Below are 27954 nucleotides of genomic sequence, written 5' to 3'. Positions count from 1 at the left end.
TGTGTGACTGTATTGCAGAGCTAGTATTACTATAGGCCAAGGGGGTGGGGAGTGAGACATTAGGCATAAACTAAGCAGCTCAAATATTTTTGTGAAATAGGTTTTTTCTACACTGAGTAGTTGTGTGGGGGGAGGAGGTTAGCTATCAGTGTAGATAGGTAAAGCCACTAGATGAGATTTATCCCTGCTTGAAACCACAGTAATAGGGTTGCTCAGGAAAGGACACCCCCCTGTCCTCCCCAGGTGAAAAAATTGATAGAATTGATTGGAAATGTTTTATACTTTTGGGGATCTGATTGAAAAACCAAACTTTTTTTTTTTTTGACAGCCAAAAAGAGTTTCCACTTAACATTCAAAATGTTGGGCATTTAAAATAGCCTTCGGAAAAAACCATGAAAACCTAAGCAGCGTTTATACAAATAGTTGGAAAAAGTTGTCAAGCCATTTTCCAACAACAACAACAACAACATGTTCTGAGGGAAAGTGTTCTACCTGCTTCACAAGGTGAGTTTTACTGGTTGAAATAGCTGCTTTGCACTAGGTATGTAAAGGGACCACAGCTCCAGGGCAGCTATACTAGTAGCTTTAACTGGAGCAAATCCCCAGTGTAGACACGCCACTGTGTAGTGTACTTGATACCCAAACTCCGGTGAACTTCCTGTTCTAATGTCCCTTTCCTAATGGTGCATCTCGAAAAGTACCTCTCACAAAGTGCTGAGCACCTGCACCTGGTAAAAATCAAGCCCTTGCTACTTGAGCACCTGTAATTCCCACTGGAAAGCATTCAGCGCCTTGCACGATTGGATTCCAGTATACCTGATTAGTGTTAAGAATGAACTACAATGTTGCACCTAGCTTGAATGGGACTGCATAATTCAGTGTGTGTGTGTGTGTGTGTGTATATATATATATATATAATCACTGTCAGCAACCTTTTTTGCAGCTTACAATTTTACGACAGCACTTTTGGGCTACATTTAATGAAGACAGCAATTCTGGAAATGCTGCCACTGCATCTGGTTTTAATATATTAGCAGCAAGTCATTGTTTAAAGGCTTTGTGGTTAAAAAGTTCTATTGCTTTATATTTTGCAAAAAGAGATGTCCCTCCTGTTAGCCTTTTACAGAACTTGATTAGCTTCTTAACTACGAACCAGAGTCAGCCACCCACCAGAAGTAGTTTCTAACTGGGTAGATTTTTGGAATGTGCGTGTGGAATCAGCCCCGCCGCTCACATGACACAACACAAGGTTGCTTTTTTTGGCGTACAGAACCCAAGACAGACTACTGTTCAGAAAAGCTGCTCTAGCCTTCAGCTAGGAGTGCAAAAAAAAAAAAATCAACTTGTAAGCCTCAGTTCAGAGCCTCTTTTACAGAAGAGCATAGTAGGAAATGCAGGCTTGCAGGCCGTGCATTTCAAGTGCCTCGCAACAGGCACAGTGATGCATGTGTTTGGATTTGAGGAGTTTCATTTTTTTGGATTGCCAGCTACCTTTAGGCATACTAAACATGGCTCTATTTTCCATGTCGTGCCTCAGAAGTGACCCTTCTGAAGTCTGCAGCTGTGATATTTAAGAGTTGTTCTGTCAGCCATTTTGACAATTCCCAGATTAGCTTTTTAACAGTACTCCTGCCTTGGATGCAAGCTAAGTACCATGGTAACCCCTGAAGATAGCTTGGGCAGTCAGAATCCAGCTGATCGGTGAGTATGAATAGCTCCCCACCAGTTCTTTTACCTGGTCCAATTCTAATACATGATGCAACAATTTCTCTCTCTTTCATTATAAAAAAGGCCACCGTGAGGAATGTGTACTTTTGAACATGATAGAGATACTGTTTCCAGGGGGAAAAATAAAGCTAAGGTACAAAACTAAATTTATATGCAATAGAATTATTATATTCTGCTTCTTTTAAGCAGACTCTTCTGGAATTTATGTACAGTACATGACCGATTTTTAAACTCTGTATACCACAGTTAGCGCAAGACCTTTAATACTCTAGTTTTAAGACAGTTTTGTTAAGGATTCTTTTAAAGCTTTTAACAGTTAGATACAGTACATAAAGATGCTGGGGTTTTCAAACCAATGCAAAGACTGACCAACTTAAAATCTGCTTTCACCACATGGTCTTACGCCTCATGCTGTCCACAGTGCAACTAGTTTGGTTTGCTAGTAGTTTTTGCACTGAGATGCAGGGCAATACTAAACAAACAGTCCTCCACGTTTCAGGAGTGCTAGACCTGATTGTGGTAGATTAACTGGGCAAGGGAGTTTTATGACAGAGGATTAAGACTGTATGTCACTGAGACCAAGAATCCAAACACGACATTCATATTCGTCCATGGCCAGCACAGATTCATAACACAAATTCCATTGATATCTTTAGGATAGATCCATTAAAAGCTATCACCACCTACCAGCCTCATACTATTAATAAGGTTAAACTATTTGAGTTGGTTTCAAACAGCAAGGGTGTTTGAGCTACAGTTCATTGATAATTTGGTGTCTTCTGAAGAACTGACTGTTGTAAAAGCCTAGGTTTATGATTTTCCTTTTGTTTTGGTGGGGAAGAGAAGAGAGATGGAGAAATTTCAAAGGCAGAAAGCTGGGACATTGAACACAGAAGCCTAGTTCCATGCAAATTGGTTTGAGAGGGATAGAAAATATGAACTAAATCTAAAACCAGTTTCTAATTGTTATTAAAATCAGCCTACAGTACATTTGGATGGGTGTATTAACTCTTCTAGAAAAAGAGGCTTCTATATTGGTAGTGCTTAGATCCCTTACACACCCATTCTCTCTCCCCTAAAGAATTATGCACTTTCTGAAGAGGTACGTTTCACATGGGATGGAATAGACCCCTCACCTCGGAGGTTCCTGAAATAGATTTTTAGCTTTTGAGGCTCAATGATACGTCGCCTGTTGAAGTCTGCCCTGGGGTGCGTTTGAGAGCAGTGATCTGTTTGCAGCAGATGGAAGAGGCTGGCCATGTTGGGTCCTATCTTCTCCATCAAGCTGTCTTTGATGGTGCTGACAGTCTCTTCATCACATTCCAATAAACTTCTCACGAGCTTGTTGTAATACCTGGATAAATGAACCAAGACAGTTACTGAGGTGGTAGCACAGGAGAGAGTGTTAATCCCAAGCTAGAGCAAATCAGTTTGAAAGAGACTACTCCAGAAAAGTTGTGCTGCTGAGAGAGAACTGGAATTGTCAGGGTTGGTTTTTGTGGTGTATTGAGGCCCATGCTGAAATTGTAAGCTATTACTGCAAGAGGGGGTGGTCCCAGGTCCTGCTCTGTAAGAGTTTCACAGCAAATGCGCAAGTTATAATATTTGCATCAACTTACATAGATTGCTCTCTATCCCAGAGATATGCATCTCCATCTTTGATTCATGGAGTTACAGTACATATGTTTCTGGAACAAACTTCTAGTTTTAGTTAACAGGAGCACAGCAAGGACTAGTTAAATGCACAAATTTCAGTTCTAATTAGTAAATGATACTCTGATTTTTTTGGCAAGTCGGTGTTGCACTAGGAGCAAAGGTATCAAGAAGGTCTCATCTTTATCAGGATTTAAATTCACTAGTAAAGAACCATCAAAATTGTAAACTGCCTTATTTCATCCCCACAAACAAGTGTAATATCAAGACCATCAGCTCAAAATAGATTTGAGCACATGCTGGACCATATGATAATAGACAGAAGTAAGTTTTGGAAGCTATAGACCCTTATGCGCCCCAGAGTAGAAATTCCCCTATGCAAAAGTTATTCCCTAACTGTTTGCCTTATGGCTTTTTTTGCAGCTTCCTCTGAGCACTGTTGCACAGGATATTGGACTAGATGGACCATTGGTCTGATGTGGTATGTACACTCCTATAAAGGCATCTGAATTTCTATTTGCTGCTTAGGACTCTTCTATGGAGATTGGACACCAACCCTTTCCCCCCTTCTATGTAGTCTTTAGAAAGAGTTGAAGAAGAAAACTAGGACAATGTAGGTTTAATAGCCTGACAAATGCAGGCATTCCTAACGGGATGAATTTTTTTTTTAGGATTTACACCCAGCAGTAACATGCTGAAGATGAGAAAGTTGGTTAATTTAATCAGGGCCTGTGACTGCAGTTTCTACCCTTTACTGTGGAATTTTATTTTAGCACAAGGCCCTGAGCGTATGCTTTCCTTGCTCTCCTGTTTATGGGAGAGAGCCAGGAATTTGTGCTGATCTGTTTCCCCATCTCTGTTTGAGTCAAGCAGAGAAAGAACAGTGCTCAAAAGAATTCTCCTCCATGGGACTCAGGAAGAATCAACACAGCTCTCTCTCTCTCTCTCTGTCTATCACTTGTTCAGGTTTGCCCTGTCTGCTTAAGGGGACTTAAGGGTGCAGGGCAATCATATTGATGTCCTAGAGAACAAATTGGAAGGAAGTGTAGCAGTATCAGAAGTCCTGGGGGCTACTGGCCAGGAAGATAATGGGGAGCATATTACCACATCTAAGGAGGATGTGGGCAGGATAGAAGGCCATAGGGTAGAGAAGAGGAAAAAGAGACAGTGCTCTTCTCACAGATGTTACCTCAGGCTTCTTCCTCAACTGCTATAGGTCAGGGCACATTGCTATTTCTGCTATAACTGTAGCGTGAAGTGAAAGGCCTGAGAGTTTGGAGTAAGGTACTAACATTAACTCAGAAGATCCCATTAGGGAGTTCTGGGTGACACTGTCTATGAAGTTTACATTTACAAAAGGTTAGAGGTCATAAGCAAAGTACTATGTTTATAGGTAGAGCTGGATGGACTTTTTTTTCCTCGTGGAGAAAAGTGCATATTTGGCAACTTCAAAACATTTCGTAAATTCATGTTGAGATGACTAAATTTGTTTTTTGATACAAAACAAAAATTCAGAAAAAGTTTAAACATTTTTGTTTCAAAGTTTCCTTCAATTTTATTAAAAAATAATAATAAATTAAAAAAAACAAAACCCCACTTAATCTGATTGGCACATTAAAAAGTTATTTAAAAAAGTCTTATGATGATGCAAAGATTTTGAAAAATTTCATTTTCAGGTTGAACCAAAATAATTTTTTGAGGGGTGAATTTTCAGAGAACCAAAAATATCCATTAGTTGCACAGCTCTAGTTTCCTGCTGTACTTGTAACCACCTGTGAGGTTATAGAAAAACCCTAATGTTAGATAAGTTAGACTTTTTGGATTCAGACAACTCAGTGGCCATTTATGAACACCTTTATTGATCCTTTACCCATCATATAAAGGATGACAGAATGTTGTCTATTTTATTCTATGTTGCTGCAGATGCATCACAGAAGCTAGTGATTGGGAACTGCCTAGTGAAACCTCTCTTCTTCCTAGTGTCAGGTTTTGCTCAGGTTAGTATCCTTTGCAGAAGAGGTTCTAGTGGATGATGATGATCTTGTGTTTATCATCAAATGAACTTTCAGATTCTATTCCCTTGCCTACACCCTATTCCATGCCTTAACTAATCTCTCCAGCACTCAAAATTAGTGGATAGAAATACAATCTGTTTTTTTAAAAGGATTACTAAAAAAAATGGATTTTAATTTCAGTAGTTACAGCATGTCCAGAGGCAGAAGGGCCTTCCTCCTTCACGGCTACTGACTTAAGATTAAATCACAGGAAGCTGCATGACCCTTTAACTACTTCCTGTTGGAATTCCGTGCCAACTGGCACATTCTTATTTTGTGTCTATGTTGGGACTTGGGCTGGGAAAGCAGGATGCTTTAGGCGAACTTAGTGTAAACTATTAGCTGGGAAATCCTGCTTCTTTTGTTACTCAACATGTTACAATATCCTTTTGCTTCACCGCTTGTCCAAGGCTGTGTGCGGAGTCGTTTCCTTTACCACGTTTTAGCCCAAGTCGTGTGTCTTAAGGAACAGCAACCCTGCTGGAGGGCTTGATTCTCCACGGCTTTGCACCTTGACTTAACCTGTTCTACCATTTCAGAGTGCTAGTGTGTCTACGCGCACACACACACACTCTCAGTGTAAGTGTCCACACAAGATGTAGAGAGTGTCAACTCACCTGAGCTCTTCATGGGTGCAAGTCAAACATTTATAGCCAAGAGATTATAAAATGAAGGGCTTGTCTACGTATGCTTGTAGCAGTATAGTTATGTGGTACAACACCCCCACCCAGGGGTAGATGCAGTTATACAGGTGTTTATAGCTTACTCCTATATAAGAAAGGGAATGAGTTATCCCCAATATAAGGCACCCTTATATTGGGGGTAACTGTATCCACACTAGGGCTTGTACTAGTATAACTATATCAGTAACCCCCCCGCCAAAATAATTATAACATTGCAAAAACCTAAAGCGTACGTCTACACTGAAGACATACCCACACTAGCTTTACCCTGCCTGGTTCTAACCAGGGGTGGCTCCAGGCCCCAGCACGCCAAGCCGCAGGGGGCGCTCTGCCAGCGCCATGAGGGCAGCAGGCAGGCTGCCCTTGGCGGCTTGCCTGCAGAGGGTCCGCTGGTCCCATGGCATGCCTGCGGGAGTCCGCCTGCTGTGCTTGGGGCAGCAGAATTCCTAGAGCCGTCCCTGGTTCTAGCGAGGACCATAACCTTCTGTTTTATCAGGCGGCTGGGAGTAGGGAATGCTCAGAATCCCACAACCTAATGGGTCATGACAACAAAGTCATGGAAGAGCTAATTAGCTAGTGCCCCCTTTAAAGTATTCTTAGTTATTTATATTAAACACAGAATGAGACTGTTTCAGTGGAGTTGCCTTGGGAGGAAATTAAGCTGCAATATTCACTAAGAGACACTCAACTATATGTCTGAAAATGTATCTACCATCCATCGCTAGAAGTAACATGTCTGCTAAGTATAACAAAAGTTAACCAAAGAATTCTCAGCTTTAAGTTTACTTTGTGCCTTTCAGAGCTCTTTGTCTAGCTAGTTTCACTGTTTTCCCCGTAATGTACAGAACTTTATAAACATGAGCAGGGGAATCAGAAAAAAAATCTGATTCACAGAATTTTAAAAGGCCAGGAAGTACTATTTAAAGTAAGCTGTATCTGGAACATGTAAAAATTAAATAAGTAGACTCAGGTTGAGAACATCCCTTTAAATGTGCTTCATTTTGTGTTCTTGTAATGTTTCACATAAGGAAACATCCACATACCTGTTTGAGAAGTGATTTGGAAACTGGACAACTTCAGTGATTGCTTCAGGATTACGCTTTGCAATGCTACACATGTCCAGTTTGCTGTAACATTCCTCCTGCACCTCCGAGATCATTCTTTGGAAAGTGGAGCACCTCCGAATGGCAAGGAAAACCTTGGACGTAACTCCGTTTGCAATGCATTTCAGGCTCTCTTTCACAAAGGCTTTTCCCTGCAAATTTAGAAGTAGCCTCATCTTAATGTGCAACTGCATAAGTTGTTCACAAAATGTTAACACATAAATAGCAGCAATTAGCAAAAGCAGGGTATCCTTGCTGTGTCAAAAGCTTACTCAGCAATAAAGAAACCCATTTACAGTCAAGGCATTGTGTTCCACTGGCTTGTATTCCTAAATATTGATTAATGCCCAATGTTCCCCCTCAGGATTAAGGTCCCAATTGTACTGGGCAAACACAATACTTACTCCCTGTTCCAGAGAGCTTCCCAGTCTAAGCAACAGCATCAAAATGGCCTCAAATGCTAGTGGCACAGCTGTGTGATAGCACCTTACAGGATTGGCCCCTATATATGCAATATCGCTGAGTGCCCCAACCATTAAGCAGGTGTTGAGGCTCACATCCTGATGTGGTGTGTTTCAGTTTAAGGCACCTTGAGATCTTCCAAACAGTGTCACCCGCCCCTATTGGAAGAGATGGTTATTATGCCCACTTCATAGATGATGGTAAACGTTCCTTTCTCTAGCTATTCCGTGTGAAAAGGAAAAAAAAAAAAATCTGCAGCTCCAGAGAGTCAGGCTGATCTGGTTTTGCAATCCCAGGGCTGCAGACTTCCAATTCAAATCACACATCCGTGCCAGGTTACACAGTCAGAAGAGTGACTTTGTTAGAAGAACGTTTATATTTCCTCTTGAAGAGGAAATTTAGCGCTCTGCCCCACAAGACGGCCTCTGCCAAGTCCTCACACACAGCACACACTATGTGGAAAATCTCCCTGAAGAATAGATTTGTGGCCAAAAAAGCAAAGTCCTGGTTCCCACAAGTGCATCTAAGTAGTAGCAAGGCCCATTAGGAACTATAGGTGGCCTCTACAGAATGCAGGATCAGGTCCTATTAAAATCTCCATTCCAAGCATTTGAGTGCTACGGGGATTAAGCAAGCATTTGAGTGCTACGGGGATTAAGCAAGCATTTTGCTGAATCAGGGTGTAAAGGAAAAAGAGGTTAGCCTGGTACTGTACCTGAGTGTCAAATTTAGCAGCGCTGTAGAGGAAGGACTTGCAGATGTCGTACATTCCATCCGTGTCACAAGTAGAGTTCTCCAGGCAGGCAAATGCACCGCAACCCACCTGGAGGGCACTATTTAAACAGCGAACCACTTCAGCTGGAAGACAGGCATAGGACATTACACAATGCTTCCCCCTTCATCTGAGAGCACAAAGCATGGCACCAATGATTAAGTTGCAGAAGACTCTTGTAGACATAGTCCTGTGTCACAGGAATTTTGGGGGGGGGGGGGCGGGGGGGAAGGAATTAAAAGCAAGAGGTACATGTCAGGCATGTTATTAACTGAAGTCATGAAATAAGCCACCAGCAAAACTTAGATCTGTGTTCTGTTCCAACAGTCGCATGTCCTAGACCCGTACAAATTAAAAATGTTTCCTCTTGGTCCGTTTCACTTAAAGTGGAAGTAATAATGCCTCAGGTCAATATTGAATTTACACCTTTTTTATTTAAAGGTTGTGCAGAGCCCACTTAATGTAAAGTCAGTCCATCTGAGGCACAGATGAAGGAGAAACACTAGTGGAGATTATGCATGTTTGGGATACTGCTAAAAGCCCTGGAGCTCCAATAGTTTATTAGTCTGAAAGGCAGTCACGATGAATTGACAATATCTAGATCATATATAATGGCTGAAAGAGAAAAATGGAATCAATAGTGCACAGGGACCCTAGCCTAACATAAAATAAAATAAACCAGTGTGATAACTTCATTTTCATTCTTGTGGCTATTTTGAAGGGAGAAAAGCTTTGACTAGTGTTGAGAGTACTTTCTCATGCTAGGAAGGAGAAAGTTTTAGTCCAACTGCAGCATAGATAGTCCCTGATTACTTGCTACATATTAATATGGGACCCAGGTCTTCATAAGCAGAGCAGAGCTCTGATAAAGGTTTTCATGAAGACAGAATAAACATTTGATCCAGAGAGTTAAACTAATGACAATCAATGTGTAATTAAAATAATTCACACAGACACCAACAGAACATAAAATTTCTCCGTATTAAAAAATGATATAGGGTGCATTGAAACTATGAGCCAAGTGTATTACTAGATTACTGCCCTAAAGTTAACAGGTATTAACCTTTTCTAGTAAGCTGAATGTCTGTCCAATTATGTCCCTGTGCAGGTCAGTCATTACTTTTTGTGAGATCTTGTTACTGACATTCTTCAGGGAAGAGAGTGAACCTGGAGTCTCAAATCAAGATATTAGATGTCTGTGATGGGAGGATATATGCAGAGTAGTAGAGGAAAACCTGTACCAAAAACTAGCTCTTAATCTAAAGAGGGGTCTGTTACAACTGCTATCTTTCGAGGGAAAAAGAAATGCAGCCCCTGTGCTCCAATACCACTTACACACCTGGAGAGAAAGATGTGATATTATCCTATTCCTAATTCACCCCTGGCCATCTCAAGTTGTTTTCATAATTATGTTTTGATAGGTTCCGATTATAACCTTGCTTTCAGCAGGTTTAATATGCATTAGGGTTTTATTGTTTTAGGCACAGTGGACTAGAGAGATCTCTTATGTTTCTATAGCAACCAAATACAAAAGGAAATTGAGCAAACACCCTCATATAGTACTGCAAAGCCCTGCAGATCTAAAATAAAACAGCTCTTAATGAGCTCCAAATTAGAGGATCCCTCCCCACTGTCTTTACCTTATATTTTTAAGACAGATTTTTATTTTTCTATTGCTCAAGAGAACATAAAATGTGCTCAGTTCATCTGGACACCTACAGCACACGAACTAGAATCGTTCAGTGATGACTTGCTAGTTATTCCTCATCTATTGTAAAGGCTAGTTAGGTAAGTGTGTTTATCATATTGTCATGTTACCATTCTGACCAATATAGGCAATTAAGACTACATGTTAACAGTGGACACATGTTTAGATTACATTCTCTGAAGTGGTATTAGAAAAAAATCTTGTTCCCCCCCCCTTGAACACACAGAGATATTTAGCAGAAGGAGCTTTAACTTGCTAATAAGCAAGGGATTTAACATTAAAGTGTATTTATGACAGGGGAAAAAAATTCAATCAGCATGAAAAAAGTGCATGTAACTCGTTTAATATCTGGAAAAAAATATATATATATATATATACATACACACACACACACGTTGCAGATTACATGCTGGTTTATAAACCATCTCCTGAAATGTGATTATTTCCTTTAGCTATGCATCGATATTACACAGAATCAGTTTCCTAGGAAATTTTGCTTACATAATTTATTGCTAACAGCCATGAAAGGACAGCCTATAGCAAAGATTAGCAGCAGAGACATTTGCAACAGTTTAAATACATCAGGGCTCTAGGTTCTAAAGCCCTCTTTGAGGGGGTGTTACCTGAATTCTGTGCTGCAACCCTGGTTTTCCTGGGGCTCACAGAGTCATTCTGTTCGGCTTCATAAGATGCAGAAGCACTGATCACCAGCAGCAGGAGAATAACTGACTTTTGGAGCATTCTCTGACAAGTTTCCGCTAAGTTTTTCTGAGTGTCTCCTCTTTCTTCGGCTTCAGCAAAGATGCGGATCTGGATACACTCACAGAGAAAGGAGTCTGTCAAGGACTTGGTACTGCTGCAGCCTTGCTCCGCTTATACCCCTAGCTCCTGCTCACTGGGGGACCAAGAGCAAAGCTTAGGGCTTTTATAGCCGGCCTTATCTATCCCCCCTCCAGGATCTGGAGCCAATCAGGAGGTGGTATAGGCAGCCAATGGGATGCTGTGCTCATTCAAGCACCAGAGCACTGGAACTTCACAGGAAGAATATTTTCCAGCCAATTAAAAGGACCTGCCAAACAATAATAATAAAAAAAAAGTTAATCTTCACAGAAGCCAGGGGAAAAAACAAAACAAAACACAAAAAACTTCCTGTGATTAATTTTGCTCAAGGAAATTGCATGACAACCCTAAATCTTTCCCAAGATCACCTGCTTTTTAAAAAGTAACTTAGTAGCTACTGCAGGAAAATACTGATATTATAGCAGCAGAGTGTCTTGTGGCACCTTATAGACTAACAGACGTATTGGAGCATGAGCTTTCGTGGGTGAATACCTGCATCTGACAAAGTGGGTATTCACCCACGAAAGCTCATGCTCCAATACGTCTGTTAGTCTATAAGGTGCCACAGGACTCTTTGCTGCTTTTACAGATTCAGACTAACTACAGGCTACCCCTCTGATACTGATATTATAGTCTATCATCTATAAATAAGTGGATCAGCTAATTAAAGCAGAGGCATTTTCATGTATTACACACAATGAATATTTGCCACATAGGTTGCATACAGTCAATACAGCCATGCACACAAATAACGGCCCCAATCTATGCATACATGGATTATATACATGGTGCATATATACTCCCCCCTCCCTCAAATATGCAATACACACAGAGTTCATGCACAATCACATGCAAATATGCACACATCTCACCCCCCCGGCCCCAAACATTATACAAACAGACCATACATACAGTCCCTAAACCAGGGGTAGGCAACCTGCGGCACGCGAGCTGATTTTCAGTGGCACACACACTGCCCAGGTCCTGGCCTCCGGTCCAGGGGGCTCTGCATTTTAATTTAATTTTAAATGAAGCTTCTTAAACATTTTTAAAACCTTCTTTACTTTACATACAACAATAGTTTAGTTATATATTATAGACTTATAGAAAGAGACCCTCTAAAAAGGTTAAAATGTATTACCGGCACGCGAAACCTTCAGTTAGAGTGAATAAATGAAGACTTGGCACACCGCCTCTGAAAGGCTGCCGACCCCTGCCCTAAACCCTCCAACACGCAAATACGCATATTGATACACACCCGTGCATAACCACAGTACGTGCTTCGACCTATGCTCACAACAGCACGTCCTCTCTCTCCCCCCCGTGCCCCTTTTCCCATAAACAAACATTTGCTGACTTTGTTTTAATAAACTGGGTATTCATGCCTGACACTTCATCATAAACTTTTTTTGGATGATAGAACAGGAACAAGCTTGATCATTTTGCTTTGTTGTTGTTGTTGTTGTGGCTGGTTTTAAACCTGACAAATTCATGACCTGAGGAGGAAAAACATTTTTTAAGTTTTGTTTTTAAAAAGCAAATGGATGTTTAAGACACTGCAGGCCTGGTTCTTATGCCCCAGGGCCCCTTTACAGCACTCTGACAGTGTAAAGGGTTTTAAGGGGGTCTACAAGCAAACAATGCTGGCCCTAGATCTGGACCCTCAGGGTAGGAAGGGGTGTGGGGAAGAAAGATTTATGGGTTTCTAAAAAAATCTGATTTCTGCATTTCAGGAAAAAAATAGAACTAGATACCAAGCATCATTCATCAGAGGGATGGGAACGCAGCTATTCCGTGGATCTCAGAACACCTCACAGACATGAATAGATTTATCCTGACAATGCTTCTTTGGGGAAGGAAAGTATTGTCTCCATTTTACAAGATGTAGAACTGTAGCAAGAGAGAGACTAGGAGTTTGCCAGCATGAAAAGATTGCACCCGTTTACTTGAAAAATTGGTTTAAAAGCTGATTTAGTTAAAACAGCCCAAAAGCCTATAAAGACACCCTAATTTTGCTTAGCAGTGACTTAGTTTAGTTTATATTTAATTAAGTAAGAAACAAAATTGAAGTAAACCCTTCATGAAACAGAAATAAGTGGGGTTTGTACCAATGTAACTAAATCAGTTTTAAAAACACCTCTTTCATTAAACCACTAAGTTTGTGCGTAGAAAGGGACTGAGTTGACTGGTAATACATGGAGTCTGTGGCAGACCAGAAAATAGGCCCCAGATGTCCTGAATCCCAGTCCAGTGCCATGATCTCAATCCTTCCTCTCATACCAAGGATAGGGAATGACGCAGCAGTGAAGAAGATGGGGCTGTTTTGGTTCTGCAAGTGTCTCTTCAAAGGCATATTGCTGCATCCCACTGAGTTTAATGGAGCCTCTCCATAGGGAGGTACAGGAGACATCTACACCACAAATTAAGACGTAATTATTGCATGGTAGACATAGCCACAGTAGCTTTAATTTAGCTAGCACAGATAGCAATAGCAGGACCCAACTCAGACTAGCAACCTGAATATGTACTCAGAGTTCCCAGTAGGGTCAAACTGGGGGAACTAAGCCTGTGCCATCCTGTCTTCGGCTAATGCAGGTAACAATAGCAGTGGACTGAGGTTAGCATGGGTCTGTCTAACCATGCTACAATTACACTTTAATTTGCAGTGTCAATGTACCCACAGAGGCAGCTGAAAGATAGGGGCCTTGCAGCAAAATCCTGTTCTCATTGGTAAACTTGCTATCAACTTCCATTGGAATAGGATCAGGCCCTGGGCTGCACTCCTGCCTTGTGGGGGTTAGAATTACAGCCGTACCAGATGTTCAGAAAACATTCAGAAATGTTGAAACAGAGGGGTTTTGTGTTTCATCTCAGTTTTGTGAAACTGCGCCAATTTCATTAAAAAAACCCAACAACCCTGAAAAAACACTGTGGGTTTCTCCACCTAGAAAAAATAGGACCAGTCCAGTTTGCAAGTGAAAATGATCCATGGGGCTTGATTCTGATCAAATCAAAGGGAACCTTGGCATTTACTTCAAAGGGAGCTGAATCACCACTCTATCTAGTTCCTATTTGATGGGCAAATTTTCCTAAACGTTGAATTTCAAATTCCAAATCTGAATTTTTGTCTCCCTGACAACTAAGGTCAGTTTTTATGCCAAGTTTTGAATGCTTCAATTTACTGCAGAAGTTTGCAAAACCAAAATCAACTCCTCCCCCCCCCACACACACATTTAGAGCCCTTTCTATGAATGACTATGGGGAAATGGTAAACTGGTCAGATTGGTAAGATTCTGTACATTTTTAAAAAATGAATTATTACTTCTGTTACAGTTACTAGAGGTCTGACTTCAGTGGGCTTTGGAAAAGGCCCTATGTGCAGTGATGCTGGCAGGTATTAACAGCAACACTAGTCAGATATTTCTAAAGGAAGCGCGGTAATAGCCAGCTATTACAACAAATATTTACAAAAGGTGATTGAAAGGAGGCGGCTGAATATTGTAATAGAAATAGATGTGGTTACAATTTAATCTCTCTGGCTATCATGGGGCATTGGATCAACTCACATGCACACGTTAAGCACTCAGAGCATTTTACAAACATTTAATTAAACCTCAAAAGAGACAGATATTATCACCCCGGTTTTAAAGATGGGGAAACTGAGGCAAGGAGAGATTCAGTGAGTTCCTTGAGGCCACACAATGATTCAGTGTCAAATCTGAGACTAGTCTTGGGGAGTCATGTGCAAGATGCTCCTTTGGAGGTATGATTCAGGAATACTCCTTAGTTCACTGAGAGACATATCAGATAGTAAATGGCCACCATGCATATCATACCAACACATGATGAAAACACCCTCCTGTCCTTTCTCTTGAAATCATCATACTACTTATGGCTCTGGAACACAGACATGGCTTATAATTTTGTATAAAAGTTCTAAATAAGAAAAAAAAAAAAAGATGACATTAGGAATTGCTAGACTAGGAATACACGAGTGGTCCATTTAGTGCAGCGTCCTGTCTCTGACAAACGCTGGTTGCAGAGGTTCTGGAGCAATTTTTATAGAGGGGGTACTGGCAACCATTGAACCAAACTGCGAAACCCTGTATATAATGGAAAACACCTTAAGCCAGGAGGTGTGGAAGCACCCCTAGTTCCAGCACCTATGGCTGGTTGTGGATGATTCAGGACAAGTGCAACAACCAGGAAGTGGTCTTTGTGGAATAACCTTCCCATAGGGGAAGTTTCTTCCTAATTCCCTCATCTTTTGCCTTAAAGCATGAAGGTTTATATTCCCCTCACACCCCCCCCCCCCACACCATGATCAGACCAAAGGTCCCTCTAGTCCAGTAATGGACACTTCAAAGAAAGTCACAAGAAACTCTGCAGTTGGCAAATATGGTACAATCTGCCCATTGGGAAAATTTCTTCCTGACCTCAATTAGAAGTTAGTTTATGCCCTGAAGCATGAGGGCTTATGTCCTATTCAAAACATTGGTTTTATTTTTTCCAGCCAGGACATAATGCATATATATATAAAAAAAATCACGATTAACTTTTTATGCATCAGCCCTTCACCTCATCTCCAACAATAGATCCTGTTAAATTGACTAACATTTGCTATTACATAGTCATTTGTTCCCAAAGATCGTGTTGATTGTCAAGTAGAAACCTGGAGGAAAGGAAAAAAGCAAAGGGAGGAAATCTAGGCGGATAAATGAACAATCAACTCCCTTTTTCCTCAGATGCTTTCGTGTTGGATGAGTGGAAGCTGCTCTCTTTTCTCTTCCATTGTGTAAGATGATCCTGGTCCACCTTCCCCCGCCCACCTCCCCAACACCACCAGCTCCCTCCATCAGCTCCACTGCGGAGGGACGTGAGCAACTGCATTGCCTCAAGAGTTAGCAACGCTCCGCTGATTTGTTCCCCACATAATCCTTGCACGTCAGCGTCTTTCAAACAAATGGAACTTCTTAAAAAGACCTTCAGGAGCTGTGACACTGTCGCCTCCCTCCCCCCCTTCACCCTTTCCTTAAACTCTGCCGTTTGACACAACTTGAAAGAGCCACACAGCTCATTCAACAAGCTGGAACTGCAAAGGGGACGGTTGTAAACCAGGCACAATGAATGGCTTTGCCTGTAAGGGATAGACTTACATAGAAGCAGGAGATTAGGGTCCAATTCCTGCCAGGTGCAGAGCCCTCTCCACTCCACTGAGCCCTAACGATGTTCAGAACCTTGTACGAGGGGCTCAGGACTTTGCAGGATCAGGCCCTGAGTTTGCACTGTCCAAAAGCCTTGATACACAGCTAAGAAACCAGATATTGGGCCATATCCTGAGCTGGTGTAACTCAGCATAGCTTGATGGTCTTCAGTGGAATGACACCAATTTATGCCAGCTGTGGTGCCTGCCTGTTAGTTTTATGTACTTTGGGGGCCAGATGCTAGACCTGATTCACCACGCTCAGTGGTGTAAATCAGGAGTAGCTCCTCTGAAGTCAATGAAGTGATATACTGGTGTAAAATTGTACTAAGAGAGAAGATAATCAGGCCCTTTTAATTCTTTGTAACAGGCATCGACGTTTGGCCTAAAGAGTATGAAGGTGGCTATAGAAATCACTTCAACTTCCAGTGAGGTTTTTGGAACCTTACCATAGCGTCTAGAGTCTGGATTTTGGCCCCTAAAACTGGTAACAAAACCCAAAATATTGAGTATACAAAACAACCCCAAGGAAAATAAAGAAAACCATTAATCCAAACTCTGCTTTAAGTGTAAAACCCAATGCAATTTTACATAAGGAGTAGCTATGTCACCATCAGTAGATATTTGGTTCAGACACAGTTGTTTTATGTCTAACAAAGGGTAGCACTGTTATATGGGGAGCATGTACTACTTACACACAAACAAATTAAACCACCCGAAAGAGAGATCTCCTTATGTTCCTTTTCCTTGCGATTAATTGATTTTGCACTGTTTGGAAATTTAAAAAAAACAAAACAAAACATGTCTACTTTAGAATATTTCTGTTGAGCTTGATTTGTTTCTGATCAATACAACACACTGTTAGGAGCAACCATTCAAAACAACACTGTATTACTTTTAATCCTATGTTGTAAATCCCAATGACATCTTTTAACAGGATTTTGATTAAGACCAAATGTATTTCACATACTGGAGGCTGCCTAAAAGCCATCAGACGTTTACATCTTTCACGTCTCGATCTTGCAAGGCGCTCTGGCTTGATCCAGTCAATGGGAATACTCATGTGCTTAAGTGCTCTGCTGTATCAGGACCAGACTGCTGTCAGCACCAAGCCCTCACACATGACTAGCTTGGACTGGATTGGAACTGGGAACATAGGACCAGGTATTGATATCCTTACGCACATTAAGCGGCATCTTTCTCCAGGAGTAGAACTGTTAATTTCAATGGGCCCATTCAAGGAGTCAGATATTACTCAACAGGAATAAGGGCAGAAGAATCTGTTCCATAGAAGAAAAAAGGCTCTGTCTGATTAGCAATTCCATGCAGTGGCATCTGCAGCCATATGCACAGTGTGTACTATTGGCAGGGGCAGAGCTAGTGAACAGTGGTTACAGCTGCTCCTGGGTATGCTCAGGGAGCCTGGAAGACGCAGGCTGAGTGTGGTGTGGACTCAGTGGGCAAGGCGCAGGGTCACAGGCTGCAGCAAGGATGGGTCCACAGGGATTGCCAGTGACGTCTGGGATCTCCCCATCTCCCCCTGTGCTGGGCTCAGTGACTGCTGTGCTTGGGAACTGCTCCACTCTCGGTGGGTGACTCAGTTTTGTTTCCTTGCTTGAGGCTGGAGTTTTGTTGGAGAAGAAACTTTGGGCTTCTATGAGCAAGCCCATCCCATTTGACAGGGAATAATATTATCTAAGCAGTGGATGAAGAACAAGGGCCAGATTTTGCCCATAGTGACACAGCTGTAAATCAGGAGTAACTGACTACAATGGAGTTACTTTGGATTTACACCATTGTGAACAGGAGTAGAATAGGAGGTAGGGAGATTTGGTTAGAAAAATTAGGAAATTTTGAAATTTTGACATAAAATGGAGAGGGAAGCTTTTAAAATGTTCAGACATTCCCCTTCCCTCCCCGCCCTTATTTTTCCAGCCAGCTCTAGATATTCACTGACAGGCCTGAACCAAAGTCCACTGAAATCAATCGTTCTCTTGACTTCAGTCAGATTCCCATTGACTTCAAAAGGCTTTGGATCAGGCCCCTGATCAATGGCTATTCTACTTATGAATATGCAGCAGTTTGCCTTGTTCCAGGCCAGCAAAATCTCACTTGACTTGTAACAAACATTCTGTTTTTCTAAGTCTCAGCTGATGATACTGACCAATCTTTTAAAACAAAAATTATTTAGATAACTGCCTTAATCAGACGGGGAAATCTGACTAAAACATAAAATTAAACACTTCAGAGCAAAGATATCAGCACATTAATATGGAGATTCTTCTCTTCCCTCCAGACCCAACTCCTCTGAATGCTTTAGCCCTGGATGTGCAATTTGCATTGGAAAGTGTAGGAGTCACATAGCATTAACAGCTGTGAAATTGGTGTCATTCTTAAAGGTTAAAATAAACCCAGCTATTTCCCCAAGCTGCCAAACATTTCTGTGCAAGATCTATGGACTGGGGGCCTCATGAATCATAAATCTGCTTTATTCACTGCAGACACGACCCTGCAAAGAGCTCATCTACCTTCAACTCCAGTTTATTGGGAGACAAGGGCGTTCGCGGCTCAGCACCTCACATGAGTAAGGCAAGCAGGACTCAGACCCAGGAGTACATTTTAGTTTCATGGCAGCTTTTTGAATAGGAAGTCGCGTGACAGCTTCGCTGCTCCGTGCGTGAGAAAGTCGCTCAAAACCATTCTAGCTGGTAGTTACTGGAATGCATTTTGCAAGTTTCATTTTTGATTTTTGCTGTAAAAAGTTACCACCCCTAAGGCCGGACATTCAATATTCATGCTGGTAGGATAACCAACATTATTTAACATGAGAATTGTGCTTTCCCCCTGATTCTTCAGTAGCCAGAGAACGTCACCCTGAACAAGCACATCAACTTCCAAGCCTTAAGTAATGCACTGTCTTGTTAAAGAAGGTAGGTTAGGCCAGTGGTTCTCAACAAGGGTACACGTACCCCTGGGGGTACGCAGAGCCTTCCAGGCGATACATCAACAAATCTAGATATTTGCCTACCTTTACAACAGGCTACAGAAAAAGCACTAGCGAAGTCGGTACAAACTAAAATTCCAGACAGGTAATGACTTGTTTATACTGCTGTGTATACTACACACTGAAATGGGAGTACAATATTTATATTCCAATGGATTGTATAATTATACAGTAAAAATGAGAAAGTCAGCAATTTGTCAGTAATAGTGTGGCTGGGACACTTTTGTATTTTTATGTCTGATTTTGTAAGCAAATAGTTTTTAAGTGAGGTGAAACTTGGGGGTACCAAGACGAATCAGACTCTTGAAAGGGAAAGGCTGAGAGCCACTGGATTAGGTGACAAGAGCTGCAGCCAAAGCCCACTGAAGTCAATGGGAACACTACTCCCATTGGGGCAGATTCTGTGTAGCTCCTCACAGCACAGAAGGTGCAACCCAGAGGAAGTAGGGGCAACGGTGACTTTAATCCACCTGCATCTGGGGCTGTCTGAGAGCTAATGAGGCCCCTGGCATAAACTGAAGCAGTCCTGGAGGTTGCTTTAATTTACAGAAGCTGTACTCAGCCAGACTACGGATTGCTCTGCAGCCCAGAATCTCTGTAGCTATGGGCCTTCGCTCCCTTCTGCCCCCCTGGAACATACACCTATGCTGGTGCCTAAGAGTGGGGCGGTCTCCCTCTGCAACACTTTTTTTTTTTTTTTTGTTTCAACATATTTATTTCATTTACAAAACTTGTATAACTCAGGGTCACTCAGAGCTCTATGCTCTGGTAGATATAACTGATTTACACCGTGCATACGAAAGGCGAAATGGACACACCAGGCTCAAGCAATTCTTCAGATTTCATTCAAAGCCACGGATAAGATGTTGCACTGAGGAATTCTCCCCCAGGACCTTGTGGCTGTTTCACACCTCCTGAATGCTACTGGAGTCGTACTTGGGGGTGAAGCTTAGGGAGGCAGAATAGGGTCCATTGACTTCAATGAGCTGTGGGTCAGAACCTTGATGCTGAAATGGAATCTCCCGCATCAGGGAAGAGCAATTCAATGGACTAATTTTAGAAGGGGAAGAAAAATGGGGAAATTTGTCATGAAAAAATGCATCCCCTTTCTCTCCATTAAAACAAAAATCTATTTTTTTCTATGGCTAGTCGAAAACTGGGATGAATAAGGTTGTGTGAAAAATCTGACCCTGTTCTTTTTCAAAATTTGAGCTAGTGGGGAAATTGATTCCATTCTCCTCTCCCGCCCCAGAAAAATCTTGATGAAAAACAGAAAAACTAAATATTTTGTTTCAAAGTGGCACTACAATGCCTCATGGGAGCTGTAGTTTGCATGCTTTATACCCCTGGCGGGGAGCTCTCTGGCTGGACTACGCCTCCCTTGATGCATCACTTTCTCCCCTTTTGATGAGCAGGTGCTCTAAAAGGAGCCCCCGACTCTTTAAGTCAAAAAAGGAGAGACAAACACCTACAAGATCTCTATCAAGCGTTCTTAAAACTACAATACCCACCTGCTGAAATGAAGAAACAGATTGACAGAGCCAGAAGAGCACCCAGAAGTCACCTACTCCAGGACAGGCCCAACAAAGAAAGTAATAGAACGCCACTAGCCATCCTTTTCATCCCCCAACTAAAACCTCTCCAGCACATCATGAAGGATCTACAACCTATCCTGAAGGATGATCCCTCACTCTCACAGATCTTGGGAGACAGGCCTGTCCTTGCTTACAGACAGCCCCCCAACCTGAAGCAAATACTCACCAGCAACCACACACGACACAACAAAAACACTAACCCAGGAACCTATCCTTGCAACAAAGCCTGTTGCCAACTCTATCCACATATCTATTCAAGGAACACCATCATAGGGCCTAATTACATCAGCCACACCATCAGGAGCTCGTTCACCTGCACATCTACCAACGTGATATATGCCATCATGTGCCAGCAATGCCCCTCTGCCATGTACATTGGCCAAACTGGGCAGTCTCTACGCAAAAGAATAAATGGACACAAATCAGACGTCAAGAATTATAACATTCAAAAACCAGTCAGAGAACACTTCAACCTCCCTGGTCACTCAATTACAGACCTAAAAGTCACAATTCTCCAACAAAAAAAAAAAAAACACTTCAAAACCAGACTCCAATGAGAAACTGCAAAACTGGAGCTGTTTTTTGATTCTGGGACTGCATGGTCATCTGTGCTGATCAGCACTCCACGCTGGGCAAACAGGAAATGAAATTCAAAAGTTCGCAGGGCTTTTCCTGTCTACCTGGCCAGTGCATCTGAGTTCAGATTGCTGTCCAGAGCGGTCACAATGGTGCACTGTGGGATAGGTCCCGGAGGCCAATACCATCGAATTGCAGCCACACTAACCCTAATTCGAAATGGCAATACCGATTTCAGTGCTACTCCCCTCGTCGGAGAGGAGTATAGATATCGATATTACGAGCCCTTTATATCGAAATAAAGGGCTTTGTTGTGTGGACGGGTGCAGCGTTAATTTGGTGTAATGCTGCTAAATTCGAAATAAACTTATAGTGTAGACCAGGCCTAAGGTGCCACAAGTACTCCTGTTCTTTAAACCTAAACCAGTTTCCCCCCACAAAAGGCAAGATTTCAACCAGCCCTAATCAAAACATTGTACAATTCTTTGACCAGCTGTGGTTAATTTTAATAACTTATCATTCAGAGAGGTGACCCAAAGCCTGTGAAAAAGTTATTTAATGGAGCAGAGAATCAGGCCCAGAGAATGTAGCTCATGGTAAATAATGTTCCTGATCTGTTTTTTCTTTTTTTTTGTGGGGGGGGGGCATTAATAATTCAGGGCTTTGTTATTTTAAAGGTAGGTGGATAAACAATGACCTGTTGGCTCAGTAAACACTATGTTAAAAAGAAAAGGCACCTAATCCACCACAGTGTTCACTATAACCTACGAATTAGTTTGTCTGGGAAGTTTTAACTTTTAAAAGCTGTCAGGATAATTTGATGGAAAGCCGTCATCACATGGTATTTTAGAAATCCTGTAGGGAACTAGCATGAAAAATAGAACACACAATTACTTATTGATGAGAGGATCAGAAACAAAGAATACAGATTCAGTGGAATGGTGTCAGTTTAAATGTTACATACACGTTTTTTGAGTTTATTTTAAAGGAACAATGGGAACACAGTGAATTACTGGGGGCGAGTGGAAGGAGAGAGGAAGATTTTTCTTTTTAAAAGGATGGGTCAATAATAGTAAAGAAAAAACATTGATTTTTAAATGGTTGTGATGCATATTTAGTTAAGGACAAAACTCATATGTAAGGAAGATGCTTGCTTCCTTCAGAAATCAACACTTGGGAGACTCACTGATGATGGAAAGTTTTGACATTACTGTATTATAAGATCTAGTGTGGAAGCATCATTTTGTGGCAGAAGTACTTCCCTGTAACTCAATTTCCAATTTGGCCACAGACTTGCAGCGCAACCTTGAACGAGCCACTTAGGATAGGTCTACGCTAGAAACAGTTGCCAACAGATCAGTTTTTGTTAGGGGAGTGATTTTGTTGGCAAAAACCCTTGTGTAGATGCAGTTATACAGACAAAAAGGTGCTTTGTTAGTATCATTTATTTTGTTCACTGAATTGGTATAAGCTATACTGGCAAAAGCACATTTTTGCCAGTATAATCAGTCTACATTACATCAGTTTGTTGGTACAGCTACACCAGCAAAACTTTTCTAGTGTAAACTAGGCCTTAATTGCTCTGTGCCTTAGTCCCCCATCTGTAAAAATGGAGAGGATAACAAACAAACAAAAAACAACAACAAAGAAAGGAAGTATTACAATTATTTTTTGCATTACAGTATTTAGGAGTCACAAGTTATGAATCATCATGGTAGGTGCTGTTTGAACACAGGACAAAGACAGTCTGGTTTGTCAGACCTAGTGCCTCTTCCACAGCTCCAGGGAATCTTAGATTGTAAGCCCTTTGGCGCACAGACCATCTTATTTATATGTTTGTACAGCACCTTGCACAATGAAGTCCCAATTTCCATTGCAGCCTGTACTGTAATACAAAGAACGATTCTGCAAAAAAATTATGCACTTTATTTATGCTGTTCCCTACATCATCACTCATCAATCCAGGATGCTATTTATCAAATAATAAATAAAAATGAATATACCAAACCACAGAAGTGTGTGGCACTTGTGTTGAACGCAAGAGTGTTGGTCCAGAGTTACACCACCATAAAGAAAGATCCGAATCAGGCACTAGAGCTTTTTGTTCCGTGTCCTCACCCAGCCTGCATCCTTGAATACACATGGCATTCACATCTGTCACTATGGATTTTCAATTGTGAACATTGCTAAATAAATGGGACAGCAAGGAGTTGTGTTATCTGGGTTATAGTCACTGGGGTTGTGGTCCAATAAGAGGATGCTTACCTAGATAGCCCAGCCAGAACAATGAGAAAGGATTGATTTTGTCAAAAAGGCAAGCCAGCATCTTTCCCCCTGCATTAGCCTAGTGGGTAGTTCTGTATTTGTCTATTGTCTTTTACGGGGCTGATTTGCATGGTGAATGTCAGCACCTGCTTATGCAAACTGGCAAGAAAAAGGACCGTGGGGCACTTTGAATAATTTAACGTGGCTTCTAAGCTTAGAAAAACAAAACTGAACACAAACGGGGAAGCAGATTAATCCCTGTGCCAATGCAGAGACTGAGGGCAGGGGGCCAGCACGTCTCCTTATCAGCGGCTATTGGAGCCAGTTTGGCTCCTGGTGCAGCCCAGGGGCTGCCCTAAATTGTGCCTCTGCTATAATGGCTTCTTTGGGCCACCGAAAGGGAGCAGAACACAAGGATGCAGGAGTGATCTGACCATGCTTCTCACAACCCTGATCCACCCCCATTCTCCTCCAACCCAGCCCTGCTCTGCCCAAAATGCCTCTTGCCCCCAAGGCTGCTCTGGAGACAGTTCAGGTTGGTTCCTGTACCAGGTGTATTCCCAGAAGTGGGAAATTCTGCCAGTCCTAAGGTCCCTTTGCAGCAGCCTAGCTGGTATAAAGGGAGTGTATAACAAGGATGAATCTGGCCCATTGACTATACAGGTATACGATCAGGAGAGGCCCTGGTCCAGATGAGAGACAAGAATGTAGGTCACCAGCAGGAGGAGGGCCATGGAGGTGATGGGCAGGTGAGAGTAGATATTTTAAAATAAGAAATGCTGTGCTAAGGGTACTTCAAACAGAGACAAAGCTCAAACCACAATCTTCAAGTCTGGATTCGCAGCATGCCCCCAATCAGGCACTAGAGCTGGTGGTTTTGTTTGGATATGTGTTCGAACTCTGCAATCTGCTGCATTTAACTGGGGAATTTCCCAAGTACAGCACTCTCACCAACTCTCCATTTTATTTGACATTTTCCTTAAGGCCCCAGTTCCTGGATTCATGCGATTACAAGAACATTGCAACTTTTGTTTCAAGGTTAGCTTCTAGCCCTCCAGGTTTATTCATAGATTCTAGCCCTCAAGGAATGGAAATGCCCTATGATGCCAAGGGAGATTGCTCTTATGACATATCCAGTTTTATGTTGTTCCAGTAGGTCTAGAATATGTTGCAAGTGCCATCTCCATTGGCACAGTCACACACTTCTACTCCAGTCTGGAACCAGATAGCTTCAGAGGAAGGGAAGATGAATACACAGCAAGAAGTTAACCAAACCTTTTCAAATGTCCAGTGTGGATAAAATGAGATCTACATCCAAGCTTTTCAGGTTCACCTGTCTCTCGTATGAATGCTATCTGCACCTACTAAAGACATTTGCTTCCACTGTGCACACTTCTGTGTTTAGTAAGATATGTTTCTGTGTTTGTAAAATGAAGCAAAACAGAAGCATTATGGAGCACTAAATGGCTCATGGACTAGTATTGGATTTAAGAACCTTCTACCTTCTATGTTGCCGATTCAAATCCAGCCTAGGTCAGTAGAGACCAGAAGGTACATTACCATCTCTGATAGTTATTCAGTGGCCCGCATGAAATGGATTTGTTGAATCTCAGACAAGTGCCTCGTGGACTGGGATCCACATCACAGAAACCACAACTGGTGCTAACAGTTGGCATCTTGTCAGGAGTCTAAGCTGGGCAGAATGGGGCTTAGAGACTGAACTATGGGGTAGTTTGGGGCTGGAAAGCAGACTGTAAAAGTGCCGCATTTGAGACCAGAACTCAAAAAGCTCCTGCAGCTAAACAGCCTAAATGACCCCCTCCTCCTAACACAGCCTGCACCCCAGGAGCCCATCTGCACAGCAAAAGCTGCAGGTCTGGGCTGTTTGAACAAGGGGCAAATTCTCCACCCTACCAATGGGGAGTGGAAGAAAGCTAGGAGGGAGGAGAAGCAAGAGGAAAGGGAAATAGAAGTCCAGAGAGGTGAGAGGGAGACCAGGTGAGGGGATAGGGAAATAAATCGGAGTAGGGTGACCACTAAGTTGACTCTAAAAGAGGCATCAAAACTGCATTTGCCTAGGAAGCCGCTATATTTATGTACAACCCTGGGACGAACTTCCTAAAGGGGATCTCTTCAGATCAGGTGTGGGGCAACGTGGGAAAACTCCCAACACCCGTGTCCATGCTTGTGGTTTGTAAGTAGAGTTCTTCATTCTCTCGAGCTGATACCTTACATTTAAAAATAAAATAAACAAACATAGGTGTCAAACAGGTTTTACAGGGTATGGTTTTCATATATCCGTGTTTCCCGCACGGGCACCAAACACACTGGCATGGCCTGCGGGTGAATATTAAATGAGCAGGGGGTGCGTGTGAGGGGAGAAGCCGTGAGAGGTGAAATTAATGATTCAGATTAGCTGGAAGTCTAATTTACTCTCTGGTGGCTCTTTCTGAGCTAACCCTGGGAGAATAGAGACATTGCTGAATGCAGAAATCAGTTTGCACAGCAGACAACACACCACCAACCAAGCTGTTATTTTTTGAAAGAACAGCTCCCTTTCTAGTCCTAAAATTAAGATCTGCCTCCAGACTGCAGTTACATCAGATGGGACCTAAAAATGGTGTGGCCACAAATTAATTGGTCATTTACAATTGTTGCTGCTCTAGTACTTGACTGTAACAAACTTTCTAAGATCTTGTTGGAACTGGGAATTCGCCCTGATTCTGACTCCTGCTCCAGTACAAGGTTGGTGTACTCAAAGAAAGCTATGATTTGCTCCAATGGAGCTTATCTCAATTTCAAACAGGGGTAAGCTGCACCAGTGTTAATAGCAGCTTGGCCTGTCTGTACCAGGAGTTTCCACTATCTATCTAGATATCTATCTATGGTAAGTACTATTACTCCCATTTTACAGATGGTAATGGAGGCCTCGATCCTCAAAAATACTTAGGTGTGGTTCTAGTGAGCATTGCAATGCCTAACCCCTACACCGCAAACAGCAGCAAGTCTCAGAGCTCGGGTGGACAGATCCGGGCTCACAGGGCTTGCGTCACAGTGCTAACAATAGCTGGGTAGATGCTGCAGCTCAGGCGGCAGCATGGGCTCTGAAACCCAGCTGGAGCCGCGATGTTTGCGCAGTGCTGCCATGAGAGCCTGAGCCTGTCAACCTGAGCTCTGAGACTCGCTGCTGCTTGCTACATGGACGACCCCTAGGATGGTGACCTGCTGCCTGACGGAAGCCTCAGCCTCAAGCGAGGCACTTGGGCGCCACATACATGGGGAGAATTAGGCGCCTAAGAAAGGGATCCTCAGAAGCCAGCCAGCTGAGAAGGGAGTCTCCTGAATTAGCCAGGAAAGAAATGCCAGGAGGGGGCAGAGACAGGAGAAAGACTTGGGCATGTAAGAGGCTGACAGACCAGATAGGTGACTCCCTCCATGCAGAATCCTCAGCCACAAAGCTTCCCCTGAAGTTAGGCACCTTAGCCAGGTCAGCCATTGAGGTATCCTGGGTCCTAGCAGCCAAATCCATCTGTCACTCTCTTCTGGTCATGCTCATGACCTCTCTCACACACTCACCCTACACTTCCCTGTGCCCCCAGCTGTCCCTTGGGCTGGTGCTGTGCTCCCACCTATTGGTAGCCTGCAACCAGGCCTCCTGCTGATGGGTCTGATAGGTATGAGGCCTTAGGCATTCTCAGAGCATGCCCACGGGATTGGGCCCCACTGGCAAAACAGACATTTCCACCCCCTCACAGTCCCCAGTTTGAGAACCCCGCTTTGTGGCATCTGGTGCTTTAGCTTAAGCTGGGGCTCTGAGCTGCTTGGTAGCTGTGGGGTTCAGACACCTTTGCACAAGGGGATTTGGGCATCTTTGGAGTTAGGCAGTTTTGAAAGAATCTGAGAGAGAATCTGGGCCTAAGTGATTTGTTCCAGGTCACTGTAGCGGGGTAGCCATTTTCAGAGCCCCCCTCATGGCCTGGGGCACTTTGCAGGCACCCTCCTGGGGGCCTCTTACAAACTCACTAAATTCAAACCATCCCCTTCCGGGGGGTCCAATTTATTGAGTCCTTAGGTGCACACTGGCCCTTTAGGCCCCAATCCCAGTTTCATGTTCCCTCTAGCTTGAAACAACAAACAGAACACAGACTCACATGGTCTTCATGCCAGTGCCAGCTGGGCACAGCCCCTCATCCCTGAGGGACTCTCTTTCTGCTTCCTAGTGCCTCCTGCCTGGAGTTTGCCCTTCTCCTCAGCCTCTCAGCTGGTGCATTGCCCCTGCTGAATCAGGGCCCTGCAGGAGCCTCTCAC

General features: G+C 42.7%; 1 protein-coding gene and 1 long non-coding RNA gene across 5 annotated transcripts in view; one reads left to right on the top strand and one right to left on the bottom strand.

The window, feature by feature from the left end:
• LOC120397602 overlaps positions 1-7523 on the top strand; it is a 112868-nt gene extending 105345 nt beyond the window's left edge. For all 3 annotated transcript variants that reach the window (XR_005593888.1, XR_005593887.1, XR_005593889.1), the window contains 5 exons: positions 329-1701; positions 1792-1861; positions 3805-3862; positions 5305-5378; positions 7147-7523. This is a non-coding gene — a long non-coding RNA (uncharacterized LOC120397602). The remainder of the gene's footprint in view (positions 1-328; positions 1702-1791; positions 1862-3804; positions 3863-5304; positions 5379-7146) is intronic.
• Positions 1255-27954, bottom strand: STC1 (stanniocalcin 1). 2 transcript variants are annotated; one of them, XM_039523682.1, is made up of 5 exons: positions 27798-27954; positions 10787-11232; positions 8399-8645; positions 7162-7373; positions 1255-3082 (listed from the first exon to the last, which is right to left on the bottom strand). In XM_039523682.1, the coding sequence occupies exons 3-5, from the start codon at positions 8561-8563 to the stop codon at positions 2812-2814; spliced, it is 648 nt and encodes a 215-aa protein (XP_039379616.1). In that variant the 5' UTR covers positions 8564-8645; positions 10787-11232; positions 27798-27954; the 3' UTR covers positions 1255-2811. The 2 variants fall into 2 exon arrangements, with proteins under 2 accessions (XP_039379616.1, XP_039379615.1); XM_039523681.1 differs by having other exon boundaries at positions 8399-8541.

This window comes from Mauremys reevesii, linkage group 2 (assembly GCF_016161935.1).
Source record: "Mauremys reevesii isolate NIE-2019 linkage group 2, ASM1616193v1, whole genome shotgun sequence".
In the NCBI taxonomy this organism is placed as follows: domain Eukaryota; kingdom Metazoa; phylum Chordata; order Testudines; family Geoemydidae; genus Mauremys; species Mauremys reevesii.
Note: the sequence above shows the minus strand (reverse complement) of the source record. Positions and strands in the feature narration are given on the sequence as shown.